The 21,446-nt window shown below is 40.8% G+C and overlaps 1 protein-coding gene across 7 annotated transcripts in view; it reads left to right on the top strand.

Annotated features, from left to right (window-relative positions):
* The window catches only part of Hecw1 (HECT, C2 and WW domain containing E3 ubiquitin protein ligase 1), a 417,595-nt gene that overhangs the window by 97,126 nt on the left and 299,023 nt on the right, over positions 1–21,446 (top strand). For 2 of the 7 annotated variants that reach the window (XM_058576839.1, XM_058576838.1), the window contains exon 2: positions 14,936–14,993. The exons of the other annotated variants lie outside the window; for them this stretch is intronic. In XM_058576839.1, the coding sequence (XP_058432822.1) occupies positions 14,967–14,993 (27 nt within the window). In that variant the 5' untranslated portion in view covers positions 14,936–14,966. The remainder of the gene's footprint in view (positions 1–14,935; positions 14,994–21,446) is intronic. 7 annotated transcript variants of the gene reach the window in all.

Consider the following 21,446-nt stretch of genomic DNA (forward strand, 5'->3'; position numbering starts at 1 on the left):
ATGAGAAAACTGAAATTGATAGTTGTAAGGTTTCATGTTAATTATAATCCATAATATAAAATTTATATTTATAAGTTAAATACCATCAATTTTTCCATCAATTGAGGTTTTTTTCATTTGTTGAAATTAATAAAATTATTTTAAAATATTCTGAAAGAAATGAATAGTACAAAAGAGGGACATTTTGAGAAGGCAAAAGAAGATATATAAAATTAGCACTATCGTGTGTGTTTGTGTTTGTGTGTGTGCATGTGTGAAGGTATATATTCATTTATATATTTTGAGATGGAGTCTCCCTACGTTGCACAGGCTGGCCTCCATTCCCTGGGGTCAAGCAATCCTCCTGTCTCAGTCTCCCAAGTAACTGGGACTATAGGCATGCACTACTACACCTGGCTTGACACTACCAGATTTTAAAGCAATAATGAAAAAAATGTAGTCCTGAATCCAGAAAAAAAAAAAACAATAGATACACAAAACTGCAAAATTAAGAGTACATTTTAGTACATTGAAATATTTGTTTGACACATGGTAAGTGGTAAGTAGGTATCAACAAGAAAGAGGTATGATTCACATGCACCCAAATAAATTACAAATGTATTACAAATTATTTTTTCAAAATAGTAGCATACTATACTACTAAAGCACAAAAATATTTCTCTATCAGAGGCAGAGAAGTGAGTAGGGCTTTCTAAGATTGACGTGTTAGAATCAGTGAAAGGAAAGTGACCACAACACTCGGAGCAACCAACAGATCTTTATTGCAGCAGTGCAACAAAGAGAAAGGAAAGAAAGAGAGAGAAAAGAGAAGAGATGAACAGGGAGAGAGCAAGAGCAAGAGAGAGACAGAGAACGCGCGTAAGAAAGATAAAGAGCAAGAGAGAGAGAGAGCAAGAGAGAAAGAGCAAGAGAGAGAGGGAGAGAGAGGGGGCCTGGCAGGAGGGAGTTTTTATAGCCCAAATCTAATGGGGCCTCTGGGTCTGCAAGCTGCCTTGTTGGCCCAAGGGGGGTTGAGTGCTCAGCCTTAAGCGGGACTTGACACAAACAGGTGATAAAGGACCAGATAGAGGGGGGTTTGAGTGCGTGGGCTATCTTGCAGTCAACATCTGTTCAGCCTGCCCTGCAGACAACACAGTTCAGCCTGCTCTGCACCCAACAATCAGAAAGAAGAGTTTTGATTGTATTAAACTGAAAATTTCCATTAATTGCCAAATATAGAAAATTAAAAGGCAAATACACTGGGGAATTATTTGCAACAAGTATGTTAGACAAAAGCTTGATATTTCAGTGTACACACAGCTTGTGTATTTAAGTTAAAAATAATTCCAAGCTCAAGTAGATAAGCACTCAAGGAAAACAGATGGGACAGTTCACAAAAGGGCAATACATGTGACTAAGAGAAGGTTGGAAAAGAGAGTCAAGAGATACAAAGAACGATAGAAACACTCAATGCTGCTGAGTTTGGATGAAAAGGATACATATGAATTGCTCCTTGGATATAAATTGGTAAGGACTTTTGATAAGGCAACTTGGCAATATGTATTCACATACAAAAGGCATGAAGTAATTTTTTGTATGTGCAAATATGTTTGCCCCATCATTATTAAATAACAGACATATAAATAACGTAAGTGCCCAAAATAAGAACAATGAATTATATTGTAAGTATATTTGTAAAATGCATCCATTAAAATATACTTAGCAAAAAAATATTGAAATTGAAAATGTCTGTATTTTTTTAAAATTGGAATACAGAATTGTATGCACAATCAGACACAAAAAAAAACAGGGAAAGATTACTTCAAGGAATCTATCAAATTGGTTAACTGTGGTAGATTTTGGATTATGAGTGTCTTTTTTCTACTTTCTGCTTTTTATAGCTTTCAGATTTTCATGGTAAGAATGAATTACTTTTATAATTAGAAAAAAAGTAAAAGCTATCCATGCTGTGTTGAACCAGATGTGAAATGACTTCAGTAACTTAAAGTCAAGAAAATTTAATTTTTATTCAATTTATTATAAATAAATAAGATGTGTTTCCAACATTGATTGTCCTCTACTGTCCCTACAATAAAGTTGCTGCAACCAACTGACACCAAGTAGAAGATGGCTCTTTGGAAAGATGCTTTACAACACAATAGCATTAGTGAGTCTCATTAAATCCATTGCCATGTAAAAATGTTACTCAAAAGATAGAATTTTATCACAATAGCAAGACTGTGGAACCAACCTAGATGCCCTTCAACAGATGAATGGATAAAAAAAATGTGGCATTTATACACAATGGAGTATTACTCTGCATTAAAAAATGACAAAATCATAGAATTTGCAGGGAAATGGATGGCATTAGAGCAGATTATGCTAAGTGAAGCTAGCCAATCCCTAAAAAACAAATGCCAAATGTCTTCTTTGATATAAGGAGAGTAACTAAGAACAGAGTAGGGACGAAGAGCATGAGAAGAAGATTAACATTTAACAGGGATGAGAGGTGGGAGGGAAAGGGAGAGAGAAGGGAAATTGCATGGAAATGGAAGGAGACCCTCAGGGTTATACAGTGGAGGGGGTAGAGAGAGAGGAGGGGAGGGGAGGGGAGAGGTGAGGAGGGGGGATGGTGGAGGATGGGAAAGGCAGTGGAGCACAACAGACACTAGTATGGCAATATGTAAATCAATGGATGTGTAACTGATGTGATTCTGCAATCTGTGTATGGGGTGAAGGTGGGAGTTCATAACCCACTTGAATCAAAGTGTGGAATATGATATGTCAAGAAATTTGTAATGTTTTGAACAACCAACAATAAAAAATTTAAAAAAAAAGATAGAATTTTAAATTCTGTTTAAAAACAAGGAGACTATGACCATCAAAATAATATCTGTTTCAGGCAAAAAAAAAAAAAAAAGGTTAATGGATGCTCAAGAAAGCAAGTGAAAACTTAACAAATAACAATATATTTTCATAATCCCCAAGGGTTTTTCCACAAGATACTTACTAATTAGAAAGGATCAAACAGTAACTATAGTGGAAAAACCTGGTAGATCCACCTTAGCCAAATACTTAAAGTTAACATCACCAGTGACCCCATGTGCCTCCTGAGATGGGACACAGCACAACTATGGTGGCATTCCCACTCAAAGTGCATGCCCTGAGTCTGATCACCAGAAAAACATCAGACAAACCCAAAGGGAGGAAGGAACATTGTACAAAGTAACTGCTCCGTCCTCTTAACAAAACCATCCATACCGTAAAATACCAAGAGACAACTGAATTGAATGTAGCATGTGGTCTTGGATCTTGGATTTTCCTTTGCCAAAAAGAGTATTATTGAGAAAATTTGCAAAAATCTCAGTAAGGTCTGTAGCCTCGATGATAGTGCTTTATTGATGTTAATCATTTCTTAATTTTTATGATTGTATTATAGTTGTGTAAGAGAATTTATTGTTTTTAAGAAATATGCACCAAAATATTGACGAATAAAAGGGCATTCTGTCTACAAATTACTCTTGAATGGTTCAAGAAAAAATTATACACATATATACATAAATATCTATAAATATATAAATTATCTAAGTCTTTCTCAGAGAGAGAGACAAAGAAAAAATAAAATATTCACATTTGGAGAATCTGTGTTAGAGAGTTCATTATAGTATCCTTGCAACTTTTCTGTAAGTCTAAAAGTAAGCAATTAAAAAAAAAATTAAAGCAGAAAGAAACCAGGTGGTTTCAGTGCATAAAGCATGAATGTGTCATAAGAGAGGCTCATCTCCTGAACTTGACACACATTTCTTGACCTCTTTCTCTTCCTGTAGGCAAGAGATGCCATATGTCTGATGCTGTTCCTATGATTTTTTTCATTTATGTTCCCACCTGAATCTGCCAAAAGCACTATGGAGTACATGTGATTGTAATCCTCCAATATAAGTAAGAAATTTGTGTTTGGAGAAGTTAAATAGATTGCTTAAAATTTCAGAGTCAGAAAGTAGCAAAATGAGATTTGAACTCCTGTTTCTCTACCTCCCTGTACTGTGCCTGTTCCATAGTGGGAATCATCTGTCTTTCCTATCACAGCCTTTGAACGTAACTTTTTTTTCTGAGTATTTATAAAACTAAAACCATCCCTGAGGTCCTTTCACAGGACATGGATTCACTGGATTGATTTGCACCAGGGTATGTTATCTCAATTGGTTCAATGTGCCACAATTAAAATCATGTTCTTCTGCCCTAACTATGTTATGTTCTTCTGCCTCAAACTATTGGATTTTAGTTAGAGAAAATAAAGTAGTGATATTTCATTAAGGGTATAATTTGAACTCCTTTAAATTCTGTGGCTTAATATGAGCAACCTTTAACATCCTCTTGGTTTCATTTTGTCATGATAAAAATGGCAAAAGGGATAAGATGATAACCTCCCATGGTAGGTCTGCCTCTTGCTCCCTTTCTAGCTTCTGTGATGTGAAACAGCTTTACTCTAAAATTTAAATGCCTCCAGGAGGACCCAGTTTAAATCCATTAATTTCCAACACCAAACTTGTGTTAGTGCTTTAATGGGGACTCACCATTTGCCAACTGAACAGGCCTGAGATAGTGGGTTCACGAAGATATTGCCCTTAGATGATGCTAGAGACTTATGCCCCTGGTTTCTGTGCTTTCAGATGAACACCTAGTGAAGACTGGAAAAAAAATTTTAATTTTTGTTATTCTAATTTGTTATATATTAGAGAAGAATACATTACAATTCATATTACACATTTAGGACACAATTTTTCATATCTCTGGTTTATACAAAGTATATTCACACCGTTCATGTCTTCATATATATACTTTGGATAATGATGTCCATGTGGGCCCTTGCCAGAAGCAAAGTTTTGCAGCTGCTGCATGGAATTCATCCTTCTTCTCCATCAGCAGGGAATCAAGTCCATGTAGGGAACATGGAGGAGGGCACACAAAATCCACTTAATGTGACAATTTCTGGAAGGGATTCAACCTGAGAGTTCACAGTAACCAAGGAAAACTGTGCAAAAAGAAAGAGCTTAGAATCTCAGTAAAAGAAGGAAGATCAGTAACTGCAAAAAGAAAACCTAGAGGACTTGGTTGATGGAGATAGTTTTAATAGGACATGGAAAAGAAGAAAATTGCCTCTGTGTGCTGCTTTGCAAGTCTATATCTGTGCCTGGACCTCTCCCCCATTCATTGAATATGAGGCCTCACCTTCAAACTAACTGGTTTAGGGAAACGTCAAGTGCAGCCTGGCATAAATGAATCAGGATATGGCACCTTGTCCTAAGCAGTGAGAGTTAATTCAGAAGAAGCTAGTTGCACAATGGTATTAGTTTGGTTTGCTGGTTCTGCTAACAAATAAACATCCAAACAATCTCAATGGCTTCCACAACAAAAGTCTTTTTCTTACTCACATCACATTTAGGTTGAGGGTCTGCTGCCGCTCTCCTGCTCTTCGTGGCTCAAATGTGGTGCATGTACATATCTCCAGCTGATAACAAGGCCCAGTCTAGAATTAGCACACACTTAAGCAAAAGGGATGGTGAAAACTTATAACACGTCTTAAAACTTTTTGCTCAGAAGTGAACATCACATTTAATTGGCTAAAGCATATGTCATATTACACAGCAGAATGTAAAGTCTGTGAGGTAGAGATATATTCTCTCTTCGCAAACAGAAGGGAGCCACAAGGCAATGGGCACCAATGTGTGGCTCTTAAGAAGCAGAGTGGCATGCTGGACAGGGCATCAGAGTGTGCTTCGTAATAGTGAATGGCACAGCATCACAGCAAACTTACCTTTTTATTAAGTTTTTACATCTACTTTTATTTATTTGTTCTAACAGAACACATGAGGTTTCTGGATCAGAGAACAGATTAATTACTGCAACAATTTTATCATCATTTCCTCATGCCCAATTCCCACAGGGTGAAGTGAAGAGAGCCAGATGTTCCCTGTGGTTTGTGCTACAGGAAAGAAACCCTGAAATTATGACTCTCAGAGCTCATATAGGAGCTGCTGGCACATCTGGCCCACCTCCCCTCTGGGATGCAAAATAATCTTCTCCGAGAAGAGGGGAAAAAAACCCCTAAAAGCTTTCATCCCTGTGGTTGGCAAACATCCCCAAAGAAGATAAGACTGTATATCCTTCCAGAAGTCTCTATCTTTAGGGTGGCTATCAATCATTCTTTAACCAGGGTACCTATGTTCAGAAATCCCTTGTGCCAAGAAACATGAACTGTTCATGGAGCAGCACTTCCTGACACTTGTGCTTTCTGTGTTATAATTGTTGTGTAGTTTTAGAGACCTATGTTTTCAGTTATGGAAATGAGTGTCCCCTGGCTCACAGTTCTTGGAAGGTTCGTATTCTTCTTTAGTTGGTATATTGAGACTAGATCCAAAACCTAACACTTGTTTCCCTCTCCCCAGCTGGTTGACATTATTTCCAAGAACCACCATTGTTGCCTTGAATATTACATCTGAAACTGTTTTCATGTACCTTCCATGTGGAAACAATAGAGTTACTAAAGAAACCACAATTTGGATGTTACAAATTTTCTTGCCTCATAAGCAAGCCCTCAATAATTTATTATTCAGTAGCACAATTTACTTAGTCCCCAGGACTTTTTAGACTTTACGATGGAAATTTCAGATAAGAGTTGACCACACACAATCACATGCATCTGGGTTAGAGCATACCTGCAGATTTTAATATCTTTAATAGATTCATTGTTCAAAGAATATTTGCTATTGTTTGTTTTTCAGTTTGTGGAACTTTTCCTCCTGACTGTAGAATCGGTAAAATACTATGCAATGGAAAGTGTGTCATTGGAAAAGATGGTTGTGAAAACCAGTCATGAGACCGGCCAATTAGTAGTAATAGATTCTACTGGATTCCTTTCCCTCTCCACAAAACAACTTCCATGAAACGAATGTTATGGAACAACTTTTTATATGATGCAAAATTATTCTGTTCTGGAACCTACAAATAGGGATTGGCATATTTGACTCCAGACGTGATTTCCAGGATAAAAGTATGATTTTTTTGTCCCTGAAGATCCAATAGGACCTCTGCCTGCTTGCACATTTCACTTGCCCTCGATAAATCCAGGTCTTCACCAACCAGCCTCCAACCTTCCATTTGCTCCCCTCTTCCTGTTTTCATTGGGCTCCCCAAGTCCCAAAAGTGCAACAGAACTGGAAGTTAGGTTTAGAGAAAGGATGGCCATAATAGAAGCTGTGATGCTCACAATAGAACCAAGAAAATTCAAAGAGAGATGTGGAAACAGATGATAATTTCTGGCATGGGAAAGATAAACTGTTTCATATCACCCAGAAATAAGCAGGTAGTCACCTGAGCAGCGAAGGAGCAGTTTCTCCTCAGTCTGTAGGAGTTGTACAGATATAAAGAATCATCCAACAAGCAAATGTTAGCTAGAGGCTTTACCAATCACGTGCAATACAGCCCTGCCAGTGGCACTGCTCTTCTAGCTGCATTTCTGACCAAATTCTCATGCCCACATTACTCCCACTCTGTCCACACCACCTTTGTGTCTGACCTGGATTCTTGCAAAATCCCACAACTTCCTTCCCTGCCTTCCCTTTGGTGTGTTCTCAAACCAGCATCCAGACCCTAGCTGTTCAATGCCAACCAGATCATGCCACTGCCTGCTCAGAGCTCTCTGGTGACTTCATACCTGGCTACATGTGAACACTAGAGTCTTCCCAACAAACTGGCTCCCCATTTCAGCTCCAGCTTTGTTTCTGGCTGTTCTCTCCACATCCTCTTCACTCTGGCCATTCTGGCCTCTTCACAGGAAGTCCAGGTGCTCTCTCACCTCAGACCTTTGTGCTTGCTCTTCCTGTTCCCAGAATGCTCTTTCCTTGAACATTCGTGTCCACTTCTTTTTCTTCATTCGGGTCTTCACTCACTCTCCTTATCTTTGATGCTCTTCCTGAAGACTCTGGGGAAATTTTCATCTCCTATCCACACCTGAACATTCATTTCTCATTTGTTGCTTCTTCTTAAACTTTTCCACTCTCTGACATGTGCATTTACTTATTAATTGTGTTTGCCATTGCTCCCTTCTCTCAAAGATGAGCTGAGCTCTGCAGCCAGGGAAGGTAGTCTGTGTTATTCACTAACATGTTGCCTCATCCATGTGCCTGGAATGGACCTGGTCTTCAACAAACATTTGTTGAATGTACAGATGAAATAAAAGCCCCTTCCATGTGAAGCCCTAGAATGAAATGCATGCCTAGCCGCTGTGATATTGTTGACTGGGATTAGGTGATACCCAATAAATTGGGCCAATCCCTTGCCTGATCAATGGTCCAGAACCAAGTTTTGGCTACACTACAGATACTTCTCACTTCAGGATTACATCCCAAATAAACCCATCCTAAGCTGAAAATATGTTTAAGTAGAAAATGCATTCGTTACACCTGACCTACCAAACATCACAACTTAGCCGCACAGTGTGCACTGTAGGATGTTGGTTGTCCACCCTTGTGACTGAGTGGCTGTCTGGGAGCCATGGCTCACTGCCCACCATCACCACAGTATCAGACTGTCCACCCCTAGTACAGAAAAAGATCAAAGTTGTAAATTTGAAGTACGGTTTCTACTGAATGTTTACTTTCCCACTATCTTGAAGCTGAAAATTGTTAGTCAAATCATTTTATGTCAGGATGTCTGTAGGTCCTTCCAGGCCTGGCCACAGCACATCTGCCATGAGAAGCCTTGGGCTATCCAGGGCCAGAAGAGTCCTCACCTGAAACTGGCAAAGCCACTTGCAAGGAAATACAGAATTTTGCCCCTGGGGACCCTGTAGGAATAGGTGGGATCATCCCCTGGGCTCCTTACCTGGGGTGCATTTTCCAGAGCCCTCCATGACTCAGAGGTATGGTTCCAGGTAAAGGGAATATGGCTCCCCCTAGAGAGGGTGCAGGTAAGACTCTGCCTCTGTGTCTGAACCCCAGTCCAGGAACCATGTTTAAAGACAATACCAGGGGATAAATATAAGACTGATAAAAAGATTCTGGAAGATAGGAGAAGGGAAAAGGGGATTATTATTTTTTTTTATATTTAAAGAATAAGAAAGGCATTGTTTTGACCCAAGCCCATGATAATTTCAGAAAACATTTTAAATTCTGTGGAAAGAAAAAGAAAATATGGGCTACATGTTTTTCACATCAGTGATACGATACCTCAATTTTCCCATCTCTAAGGTGTAGACAGAAATAGTAACGGCCTTGTGAGATTGTAACGGGTTAGCATATGTAAAGCACTTGGAATGTGCCAGCATGCGGGAGACTCCATAAATAATGGATATTAGTTTTCACCACTGTGTTTCCACTGCCTAAAGTGATGCCAGGCATGTGGGAGATTGTCAATAAACATTAGATGACTCTGAACCTGCTTTGCTAAATAATAACCTCTTGCTTCCCTAAGACTACAAGCAAACTCCATCCCTCAAAGATAACTGGTGACAGGTTTTGGAAGTAGAGGCAGAAGTGCAGTTCATCAGTCATCCCCCCCACCCCCACCACTTGAAGCATGAAAGGCCACTGGATAGGACCTTCTTGTTATCATACCCCTGATGGGAAAGGTAAATGAGATTCTGAAACCAGTAGAAACAAGCCCCCATTCGCTGAGGGCACAGTTAAGCCCATATGTTTTGCATAATTCTGCCTCATCATATTGCTTATTGTACAAGGAAAATGTTTTGATAGTCTGTCACAGAAATCTGTTTTTTAATGAAAACACCCTGGGATCAGCTATTATTCTTAGAAGACAGCTTTGTTGTGGAGTTATTCAAGTATGGAGCTCTATTATCAGTGTTTCCCCATCACAGATGTATTTTGGATGGAACATGAAGGTTACAGAAAAAAAGTAAACAGCCCTGGGCTGAGAGGCAATAAATCACAGCCTTGGGAGGCATGGAAGTAGTGCAGAGGGATTCTTACTCCTGGCTACAACACTGGCCCCAGGATGAAGGCCACCAGGGAGCTGCCTGACCAAGGCCTCTCCACCTTGGCTCAGTTTCACTCTTCATTCTGGCCTTGGTCCTCTGCTGCTCAGAATTGGAGTCTGAGGATTAAGATGCTGGGGAGGAGGAGGCTGCAGACACAGGTGGTCATATTTCTGTTGTCTGGTCATGGAGTTGGAACTGTCCCTCAAAGAACAAACTGAGCATCTTCAGAATCCGTCTTTCTTAGAGCCAGGATAGGTCCATCAAGTTGAGAAAAAAATATCAAATGGGCAGTTTAGGGAGCTTGGAAGCTTACAGTTAAGCCATCTTTGTTTTCCATCTGTGTGTCATTGTTTAGTCATAGACATGCTGAAGAAATAGATAAATAAATGAAAATTTTAAATATACAAATAAAATAAATATGTTTTAAAAGAATAACCCATAGCTATGCCTCTAAGTCAATTCCCTTTAAATAAAGCCTGGCCAATTTGTCCAAGCATTTTTTTTCTTTAAATTTAAGTGAGATAATGTACAAAATTGAAGGGGTCTGAGAATTTGGGAGGCATTATAAGTCATTATTGACAGAAAAAGATTCTATCCCAATAGCATCCTATTGGACCACGAAGAGACTATCAAAAAAATGAACTCAATGCCAATAATACCATAAAGTCATATGACAGTAAATTTGACATCTTTGAAAAAATTCAGATGGAATTAAGATGAGGGATTGAAAGAAAATAGATGGAGACAAAATCAAACCAGTCATATCCCAAGGAATGCCGGTGGGTTCCCAGTCACAAAGTTGAAAACAGAAAAAACAAGAACTTCTGATGAGAAACCACATTAGGTTTTTTCAACATGCTGTCTATACTGGCTGTCACATTATGAATACTAGCTGTGACACCAATACTTGGGAGAAGACCTAGTGAAACAGACTTGAAAATGTAAAGAGTTCTTGGAATCTCAACAACAAGAATACTTTTATGAAATAAGAAAATGTAATTTTCTCACCTCTGAGAAGAAAAATTTAATCCCTATTCAAAACACATGCAACTAAGCTTAATTTGTCCTTCCAAAGAGATCTCATAGTACATTTGGAATGACCCACATGTGGGAATGAACATACAGGTTATTCCTTCTTTCATGTACCAGGTTGGTCAGTCCATCAGCAAATATTTATCAGAGAGAGACCACCGGGCCAGGGTCTTTGCATCATAAAAAAAGGAAGTTACTATGATTCAGAAAAAGTTTCTTTAATATATTCCCTATCCATGAGTGATATTGATTTCTTCCTCAAAAGTCATCCACTTATCAGATGGAAGGTTGAACAGAAGGCCAGGGAATCTAATCAGTAAAATATATGTGTTGCATGATAAGTCACCATGTGGTCTGAAGGCTAATTTATGCTTTTTTGAAAAATATCTATTTTTTAGTTGTAGTTGGACACAATGACTTTATTTTATATATTTTTAAGTGGTGCTGAGGATCAAACCCAGCTCCCTGAACTTGCTAGATGAGCAATCTGCTGCTGAGCCACAACTCCAGCCCCTAATTTATGCTTTTTGTTATTTGTTTTCTAACTTTAGTTATTTGGGTATGCTCAGATCAATATGGCCCAGAGGAATATCTGCTTTATTCAATTTTTTAAAATCACACCTCTGCTCAGGTGACCTGGCAGTGGTGGTGGAGCACCAGGCCACAGTGGTGGTATTGCTGCCTGTCAACACTGACCACTAATGATTGAAAGGATGCTAGGAACTCCCAGGACTGAAGCAGGGATGCAGCAGCCAGAACCTACAGAGAAGCATCTTTGTGAAGGACTGAACCTTGAGAGGCTGCCCCTACTCTCCTGTCACTGCACTGCAAGGGTATTTAAAGCCATCCATTCCACTTGACTTTCCTGCTGCTCTGTACAGTGGCTCCGAAAGTGTTTCCCCCAGGGTCAGAGCTACTTAGTCTAGGAGAGAAACCAAATATAGTTGCATATAAATCACTTATGACTTCAAAAGAGCTGTCTACTCTTAATTTATTTACAAAGTAAAGCTTTGTTGATCCCTAATATTGTCACTTGTTGTTTCTTGGGGTTTCCGAATCTTTGCTGTCATTCACTGCAATCAGGCTGGCTCCCACGTGGCAGAAATGAAGAGCTGCACAAATCTGTGAAGCCTAAGGTGGGCTGAAGGCTGGGAGCACTCGAAGCACTCACCTGATCCCCATCTTGATCCCCATATGATTCTTAATTTACTTGGACTCTAGTTTATTCCTGCTAGAAGGTCCCACCTGGGTCCTACTTGGTGGGGTGGTGTGAGATTTCAGGATCTAGAGCTGGATTTTTTTTTTTTTTGAATTACTGTTTACTTTCTCCATTGTACCCTTATTTTTCTTTTCCAGGGTTGGGTTTTACAGCTAAACAATTATAAACTATGTAAAAAAAAAGCAAACTGTAAAGCAAAATACACCAGTATCCCCAGTATTAAGTGCTGAATAGATAAGATATAATTTGAATGGTCCTTTTTTTCTTCTTCTTCTTCCACTACTCTTCTAGTGTGTGGGTGTGTGTTGTTGGGGTGGGAGGCAGATAACTAAGCTCAAGACAAATTCACAAAAGGCTTCTTTTATATATTCTTTTTTTTTTAAGAGAGAGTGAGAGAGAGAGAATTTTAATATTTATTTTTTAGTTCTCGGCAGACACAGTATCTTTGTTTGAATGTGATGCTGAGGATCGAACCCGGGCCGCACGCATGCCAGGCGAGCGTGCTACCGCTTGAGCCACATCCCCAGCCCTTCTTTTATATATTCTAAAATCTGGACTATGACTTCCTCAAGATTAGATGGGTCATTTATTGTTCATCACATTCTCATGGACATAGTGAGCATGCCCTTGTACCAGGCTCTATGCTAAGTACTGAGGACGACAGCCCCAGACCCAGAAAATCCTGACTCTTTTGTGAGACAGACATTAAACAAATAGTTACATAAATAGTTCATTAAAATTAGTAACTATAGGCTACTATTCCGGGTTCTCTGTCATGGGATGGAGGCCCCAGCTGAGGCTAAGGACTAAAGATTATGGCAGAGGGAGGAGCTGCTCTCAGGTGGAGAGAGAAGCTAGTGCCTCTGGACACTGTAAGATTCCCAGAAAAGACATCATGATTGGGAAAGAGGGAAGCCACCATGAGCCTGGGGAGGAGATCCAGTTTTGCATATTTGTATAAAATAGTCTCAATTCTGCATTTGGAACTTTGGCATAAAGGAAGTAAGAAGCCATTAAAGCAAGGAAGTGCCACAACCAAGTTTTCTTTTTCTTTTTTTTTAATAAAGCATTTTGTCCATTGTAGAAAATGTATTTAGGGCAAAAATGGAGATGGAGGAACCAGTTAGAAATTATTGGAATTAAGTAGGAGACAGAGGCTTGGATCATGGTGGAGAAGGCAGAAATGGTCAGAAGCAGATGAATTCTAGGATGATTGAGAGGTAGTGGCAGGTGAACTCAGTGTTTGGTTGGACAAAAAAGATGGTATGGGGGAGAAAGAGGAGTTGAGGTGGCTTTCCTTGTTCCTGACAGAGAATTCTGAGTGGGCAGAGGAACCGTTACTACATCTTTTGGAGGAAAGGATCTGGTGTGAGTATAAAGATCCTGAGTTAGTTTGGGGTGGGTGTGAGATGTCCAGTCAGTGGGTGTTGGGTTTGGACTTCAGATGAGCACCCGAGCTGCCACAGATATTTGGGGGTTATCAGTGTCCAGATAGTAATGGAGGCCATGGCCGGAATATGGGTCTCTCGTGTGAATATTTGAAGATCTGGAGGCCCCCAACCTGGGAAAGGTGAGTGAAAAGGAGGCTTCAAATGGAGCAGGCCTGAGACCACCTAAGAAGCAGTTGCTATGATTGGGCAAGATGCTAGAGGAAGGAATGTTGTATAGTGTTCATTACTACCAAGATATCTGTAGAGCTCAGCATAGTATTGAGCACAGAACAGAGCTTTTACATAGGCACTGAATTCTCCCTCTCTCTTTCCGCTTCTGAAGTCTGCTCAGATCAGGAGTTGAGAACATAATCTGTGCACCCAGAATGCAAGCTTGCTACTTGTTTCTTACACAAACTCATTTGTCAGCAAGGCTTCAGGTTTCACAGGGGTTTTGGAATGCTGACATCATATACTGCTTTTTCTGGAATCAGGCCATATTGACTACTTTCATGGCAACTTTGTCTTCAGAAGAAGATGAAGTTATGACATGAGAATAAAGACTTATGACCCAAAATGACACATTGATGAAAAAGTCCCTTATAGATATCATCAGCCATATTCCTATGCCTGCCTGGCATATCTCTGTTCAAGTCCTTTATGCAATTTTGGGCATGGTTGCTAAAATGCCCATGGTGTGATCATGATGCCAAACTGATGGACTTTGGGGATAGCAGGGGCTCTACTGGACAATTCACGTGAGGGGATGGTATTCCCTCTTGAATCTTTCATGTCTGAGTAAGTGCCCGCGTGAATGAAGCTGCTGAGATAGGGTTAGTGATCTTTTGGCAGTTTAATTTGAGATTTGGTTCCTTTGTGGTAAGGGGGCCTCATGAGTGGACCTATCTGACGATGCTTTTATGTAGGCTTTGCAGAGGGTGTGGAACAGAATAGAACTTCCCTTCCCCCAAAGCCTCCCCCACACCCAATCCTTGTTCATTGAAAAGGAAAACAAACATTTTCTATGCCCATGATTCTTACTCCTAAAGTTAAAATTTAAAACCCAAAGCAAATTATTTATGGCATAGAATAATATTGTTTGCTATATTTTGTCAAAATGAGTATGATTCTTGGGTGACTTTTTCCTTTTATATTCCTGTGTTGCCCAAGCCAAGTGTCTTGGTGGGGGGTGGGGGGAGTAATGTTCTTTATGCGGGTAATGTCACTGATGTTCTTTGCTTGGGATACACGCTAAGTTAACCTCGTTGGACTCTTCCCCAGGAATTGATGCGCGTACACGTGGTGGGTCATTATGCTGCTGCACCTGTGTAGTGTGAAGGTCAGTGTGCTTTTCTGATTATAAGAAACCATCCATGTCATTCCATTATAAATCCACTCCACTCATAATGGAATGTGCCTCAGAACAGAGCCTATTGGGGTTGCCCAACCCAGAATTGCCTCAAGTGCAACCCAGACATTTGAAATCCATAACCCACCCCTCCTGCCACCTGCATCCCCCCAGATTTCAACTGTGCTATATTCTGAGATGATGTTCTTTGCATGTCAAGTCCCTCCTGTGTGATGTGAACGTATCATTGTCACAAGTGAATTTGTACCTAAAAATAATGCTTTATGATGATCCTTCCAAAATTACAGCTGAGAACTCCACTGGGGTATGGGTAATTACCTTACAGTTAATATGGACACGCAGAAATGCACCTCGAGACAAAAGCTGCAATTTATCCTCCTAATTCAGTGACAGTTCCTTCAGGAGGTTGCTGGATCAGTAGAATGGGCCCGTTGCCTCCTTTTTTTCTGGGTGTCTTTCCCTGAAAAATGCTTTCCCCCAGGTCCCCTCAAACTGTCCACCAAGTCCTCTCCTTCCTGTGTCTCAGTCTTACCTGTGGTGACAGCCCTGGTTTACAAGAGTCACAGCTCACATTTACCCAGCGCTGTGCATCACAGTTTGTGCTGCATGCTGTCCCTGGGAGCTGCTCTCCTGAGAGGTAGGTATGATGATTTTTCCCATTTGAGGTTTGAGGGAGTGGGCTGCCGAGGCTGGAGTTGCTGCTCCAAAGTTTCTCAATTGGTAAGTGAAGAGCAGGGATTCAACTGTGGCCCATGGGTCTGAACTGGAATCCCCATCCACTGGGCCCTCGTACTGCTCTGGTAGTATTCCCTCAGTCAATCCTTAAGTGAGGCTTTTGTTTAAAAATAAAGAAATAAAAGCCCACATTTGCTGGGTGTGGTGGAAATAGCCTCTAATCCCAGCAGCTCTGGAGGCTGAGACAGGAGGATCATGAGTTCAAAGCCAGCCTCAGCAAAAGCAAGGCACTAAGCAACTCAGTGAGACCCTGTCTCTAAATAAAATACAAAAGGAGGTGGGACAGGGGATGTGGCTCAGTGGTCAAGTGCCCTCAAGTTCAATCCCTGGTACATCCCCCCAACAAAAAAGTCCACATTTGCATAGCACTTTGCAAATTTACTAAACATATCCACATACATATTTAGCTAATCCTTGAAACAACACCGGGGGGCGGGGGGGGGGGGGCAGGAAACCCAGTGATGTTTAGCAGGGTCTTGATACTGGGCAGCTCAGGCCACACTCACACAGACCACTTCTCCTCTGCCACAGGGAACAGCTGTCAACTCACAAAGAGAGCAACTTTTTTCATCAGTAAGTTCTGACTAATGCACCTAGAGAGTGAGCATTGCATACGTCAGGTTCAAGAAGCATTAAATTAGTACCTAGACCTGTACTGCCAAATGTCCAGGGATAGGCTTAGCACAGTAACTTTAAATCCCTCTTAACCCCATTTGCTGTGCTCTCAGGAGCCACCTCCTCTGTGGCATTGTCACATGTCAGAGCTCAGCAGAGGATCTATTTTGATCAGCTCATTCAGCTCCTGCTTCACCATCTTCCCATTTGATTTTCCTAAAAGTCTCCCCCAGTGCATAGCACTTTAATCTCTTCACATTCCCCCTTGGAGTTCTACATTTTTTTCCTTTGGCTGTAAAGATCCAGCAAGAAACATTTGTTTTGAATACCAAGTAGCTCCTTCAGAGTGCCCCCCTTTTTACTTTCCAGGACTACTGTCTTAGGGAAGTTAGGGCTTCTCAGTCCTAGAGAATCTCACCATGTGCTTCTTCATGTGTAAATTTTGCCTTGAAATAAAACTCTTGGAACCCAAAAGCAAACTATTTGTACATAAAGGTTAACACAGGCAATTTTATTCAGCTCTCCAGAAAACAAAAATGATTGACATTGATGTGAGCTCTCTCCAAGTAACATGAGACAGAAGAACAATCTCAACTAATGCCCCCAAACTAAGTCCTTGTGAGGGCTTAATCTGTGAAACATGAACATAACCACAGCCCCTTAGAAACCTGAAAGATTAGGATATAGCCACCTAAATTCTAGTAGGAAAGTCAACACCCAACTCCTTGCCCCAAGCCCTACATGATAATAGAAATCTATGGCCCCATAATTTTTGTGTTTTAGCTTATATCATGAAAACTGACAATAAGCCCAGGTTTTCCTACACCTTCCTAATATATTTTCTAAGAAAATTCATCACACTCCATTGGTTTGCAACATTACTACTGGACTGATAAAAATACCTGGAAAAGATCTAGGGGTCATTCAATTGTTTGTTTAATGTATGCACACTTTTCAACCTCCTGAATGATCCTCAGCAGGATGGATGCTCATCTCTGAAAGATGTCTAAACAAGGAATAATTTCATGCTACCATCACTGGCTCTCAACCAGAGGTGCATGAGAAATAGAGCTTTGCATGCGGAGCCTGGGCATTCACACATTTAAAAGTCTCTAGGGCGATTCTCAAATGAATTCAGTTGAAAACTACTGCCTAAAAGTGATGGGAATGAAGCCTCCATGTGTCTGTGAATAAGGGAATGAAGAAGAAATTTGTGCTGTAGATTTTTTATGCCACAAAGAAAAGGATTTCGCTGCTCAAAGATGGTTTTCTGAAGCCTGTCAAAGGCCCTTTTCAGGAAAACAAAACAAAGTATTTGGGCTCATGCATCACAATGACTAGGATCTCTGTGTTGGGTCCTCTGGGAAATAGATGCTGGTTTTGCAAGAGAAAAGTAATGTCTGTGAAAGAGAAGGTGGGGAGGGAGGTTTGTGCACAGGGCTGCAGCCCCATGGGACCTCAGGAGCAAAGGCTGACTGTCCAGAAACACTGAGGTGGACCTGAAGGAATTGGCAGCTCTCAGCTGACAGCCCCCTAGGAGCTGGGCAATAAGTCTTTTCCTAAAGGGGGTCTGAGCAGCTCATCTCCATGTCTTCCCTACTCTCCAAAGACGAGAAAATCATTTTTTCTGGGATTTTCAGAATTTGGATAGAACAGCTGGGGTAGGAAGGTTAACACCAAGATTAGAATTTATTGCCTAAGTAGAGGAGTGAAGCGATAGGAATGGAAACGATAGGGAGAAAAAATGACTCATTTCATTTCTTTCTATGTTAGGGCATATGCTAGGTTGGAAAAAAAAAGGAGGGCATTAAGATTTGAGTGATGGGCTGGAGTTGTAGCTTAGTGATAGAGCTCTTGCCTAGCGAGGGTGAGACACTGGGTTCAAGCCTCAGCACCACATAAAAATAAATAAAATAAAGGTATTATGTCCACCTACAACTAAAAATATGTTTTAAAAAAAAATTGAGAGATGGTAAAAACTTCTCATGTACAAAGTGACATCCAGAGATATAATGCATCATCTAAGATCACTCAGAGGTGGTGTGGGGTTCAAGTGGAGCCCCAAGCTCCCACCACTTGACATTTGCTATGGTCACATGCTCCCTCTCCTGATGTGGGATGTTCCTTGCCAATTCATTCTCCTCGAACCCAAACCACACAATACAGGAAGTCTATGGCTGCATGATGTTTGTGTTCTTTTTAAAATCTTCCTAACTGAAGAGGATCCCATGATTTCCTCCATCTTCTCCCACCCTACCATGACCTCCATCTAGAAGGAATTAGTGGGCAGAAGTATGGATCCTTGGGCATCTGGAGGCCACAGCCACCTCCCTAAACATCTACTGTAACTTTGTCTTGCTTTTAAACTATAAAGTCATCCAAGCAAAAATTGACCAAGTCATCAGAAACCCTTACTTAGTCTAATCCCACAGTTTGTCATCCTGGACATCAATAGAAACTCAGCACCTTATTAGTTCTCCATACTTACTGATCTGGGACATCATCGGAAAATCTGACTTCTCTCCCTACCTCCTCCTGCTATTTCCCTCCTCCTCCTCCTAGTATTAAAGTTCCAGGCTCTGGACCACTGTATTGCAATAACTACTGAAGATAGGGATAAATGTCCCAGCATGGGAAGCCACAACTCTAGACCCCACTAAGGTAGGGATCACCATGCCCTCCCCTCTACTCTTCTCTATTCCCTGCCTAGAGCTCAGCTTTCCCAGATAGGGGAGATAAATAGTGTGGTCCAGCACTGCTGTGGGTGAGCTGAGTCATGCCCTTGGCAGGGTCAAGGAGCCACCCAAGGAGACCAGTAACCTTAGGTGAGTTTCTTTTGGGGGCTGCTTGCCCTCTGCCCATTGCTGTCCCCCCCCACACACACACACTCTTTACCTTCCCCAGAACTCAGATCATCTGGGGATCCTCTGCTTGATTCCCGGGGATAATTCTGCCACCAATATTTTCCCATCAGGAAGCAGCAATCTCAGCACAGAAATAAAACTGTCCTGCTGACTTGCTCACAGCCTGTCCCAGTAACAGTTCCAGAGCGTCATCCTGACGCAGCACCCCTGGAGGACCATGCCATGCAGGCTGCCAGCCTTTCTGTTAACCAGGCCCAGCAGGACCAGAGCTGCGAGCACAAATCAAGGCCATGGCCATTGAACAACTTCTGAACCCGCTCTTTAAGAAGGTGCTCTTGTTTTGAATATATAATCTGTCCTGTTCTTTCAAAGTAAGTGCTTTTATAAAGGGCCTGGACTGTCTTTTTAAACATACATACTTTTTCTCACTTAAAGGGAAATGTATTTCTGTGTGGAAACAGAGAAAGGTAGAGGAGGAGACTTTTGTGTGGAATTCAAAGCTTGCTTTAAACTGGGGCATGCACGTTGCATAGCTATCTTCTTCAGGCAGCATGTGGCAGAAAACATGTGTGTGTAGCTAAGTGTTTTAAGCTTTGTTTATTTTAAGTATTGTAGACCGAGTGATTTTGTTCAAGCAAAGGACTTTCAGCTTTATATGCAGTCACAGATGCCTCTTTTCTTGTATTGCTGGATTTAGAGCTCACATTTTTCTTTTTCAGCAAGTACTAAAAGTTCTCTTGCATTTGGGGTTGTTTTTCTTTCTTTTTTTTCCCCTTCGGGTTTTTTTTTTCATTTTGTTTTTGTTTTTCTCCTCATGCCCATTTGCATTGTGCAGAATTCTTAGAGAACACAGCATTGCTAGTGTTCTGCTGCAGTCTCAGTATAGCACTGGATGTCAGCAGATAAAGTCCCGAGTCTGTTTGCTCAGCTCTGCTTTCTTAATGCAGGTTCTTGCTTTACACGATTTCAGGCAGTAAGCCAATATTTTCATGATCACAGCTGAATATATATATATATATATATATATATATATCATGGATGGATATGTATATATTTTTCTTTTCCTCTTGCAGAATTTTTTTTAAGTACAAAGTCTTTAAAGTACAAAGTGAAGTAGATTTGGGAGTATTTTATTCTCCTTAAAATTTTTGAGTGGAGACTATCCTGGAACTCTGGCCCAAAGCTGCTTCTTAAACTACTAAGAATTAGATGTCTGACCCTGGAATCAGGGCCCTGTGACACTGCTCAGCCTGGTTTGCATATTTAGATGGAGGCATGGACTAATTTATTACCAACTCAGCAAATATTTATTGAGTATTTACTATGTGCCAAGCATGGTTGAAATGTTGGGGGCACAGCTTAGAACAAACGTGGTCTCTGTTTTCAGGGAGATTTCCTGCTAGTTGGGGGGAAGGGTGTCAGAGATGAAAAGCAGTGTAGAATGACTTTACAAACTGGGAAATGCTAAGAAGAAAGAGAAAGCATAGTTAAAAGCAAGTGGAGACAAGAGAATGCAGGGGTAGCCTGTATTTACCTGCTCTGCCTTGTAACCCCATCTCTGTGAACATGCATAAAAGCAAATCTCAGAGGTCACCAACTCCGTGCTCCCTATAGAGGGAATTTTATTTGATTCCCGGTGGGATTTTTTTTTCCAGATTTGATTTTGTTAATGACTTTACTGGAAAAAAAAAAAAAAAACAGACAATTATATGTAAAAATTCAGACTATTTTTCTTGGGAAAAAAAATCAAAAGCTCTTGCAACCCTAGGCTACATTCTGCTTGGCCACAGTTGGTGGGAGCTGAGTGAGGAGGGCCCTATTAGGTCAGAGGGACATATAATCTTTAAGTTGTCATAGTTCCTGCTTGAGGCACCTCCTGCTGGCCTCTAAGGGAACTCTTGTTTCAGCTTATTTTGATTCCATCTCCACAATCATTCATTTCATCTCCCAGGATAGTGATAATTCCAGTGCAGGGGGCCCTTCCTTATTAGAGAGGGCCTATAGATATTTTATCCTCTGGCTTCAATCATCTTATGGAGGTTTGACTTTCCTTGAACAGCAAGGACCTGTGAAGGTACCAAGTAATCACAGGCCAGGCTAAATTACAGAAGCCATCTGGTCTAAAATGAGCACTGTCCTTTTCCAGTCCCATAGTGCTTTCACATCTCATAGTTAGACCTGTGACTTCATGTGGATCCACAAAATCCGG

Source organism: Marmota monax, unplaced genomic scaffold, assembly GCF_021218885.2.
Source record: "Marmota monax isolate L192 unplaced genomic scaffold, Marmota_monax_Labrador192_F-V1.1 WCK01_AAM20220418_F8-fsc00109, whole genome shotgun sequence".
NCBI lineage: Eukaryota > Metazoa > Chordata > Mammalia > Rodentia > Sciuridae > Marmota > Marmota monax.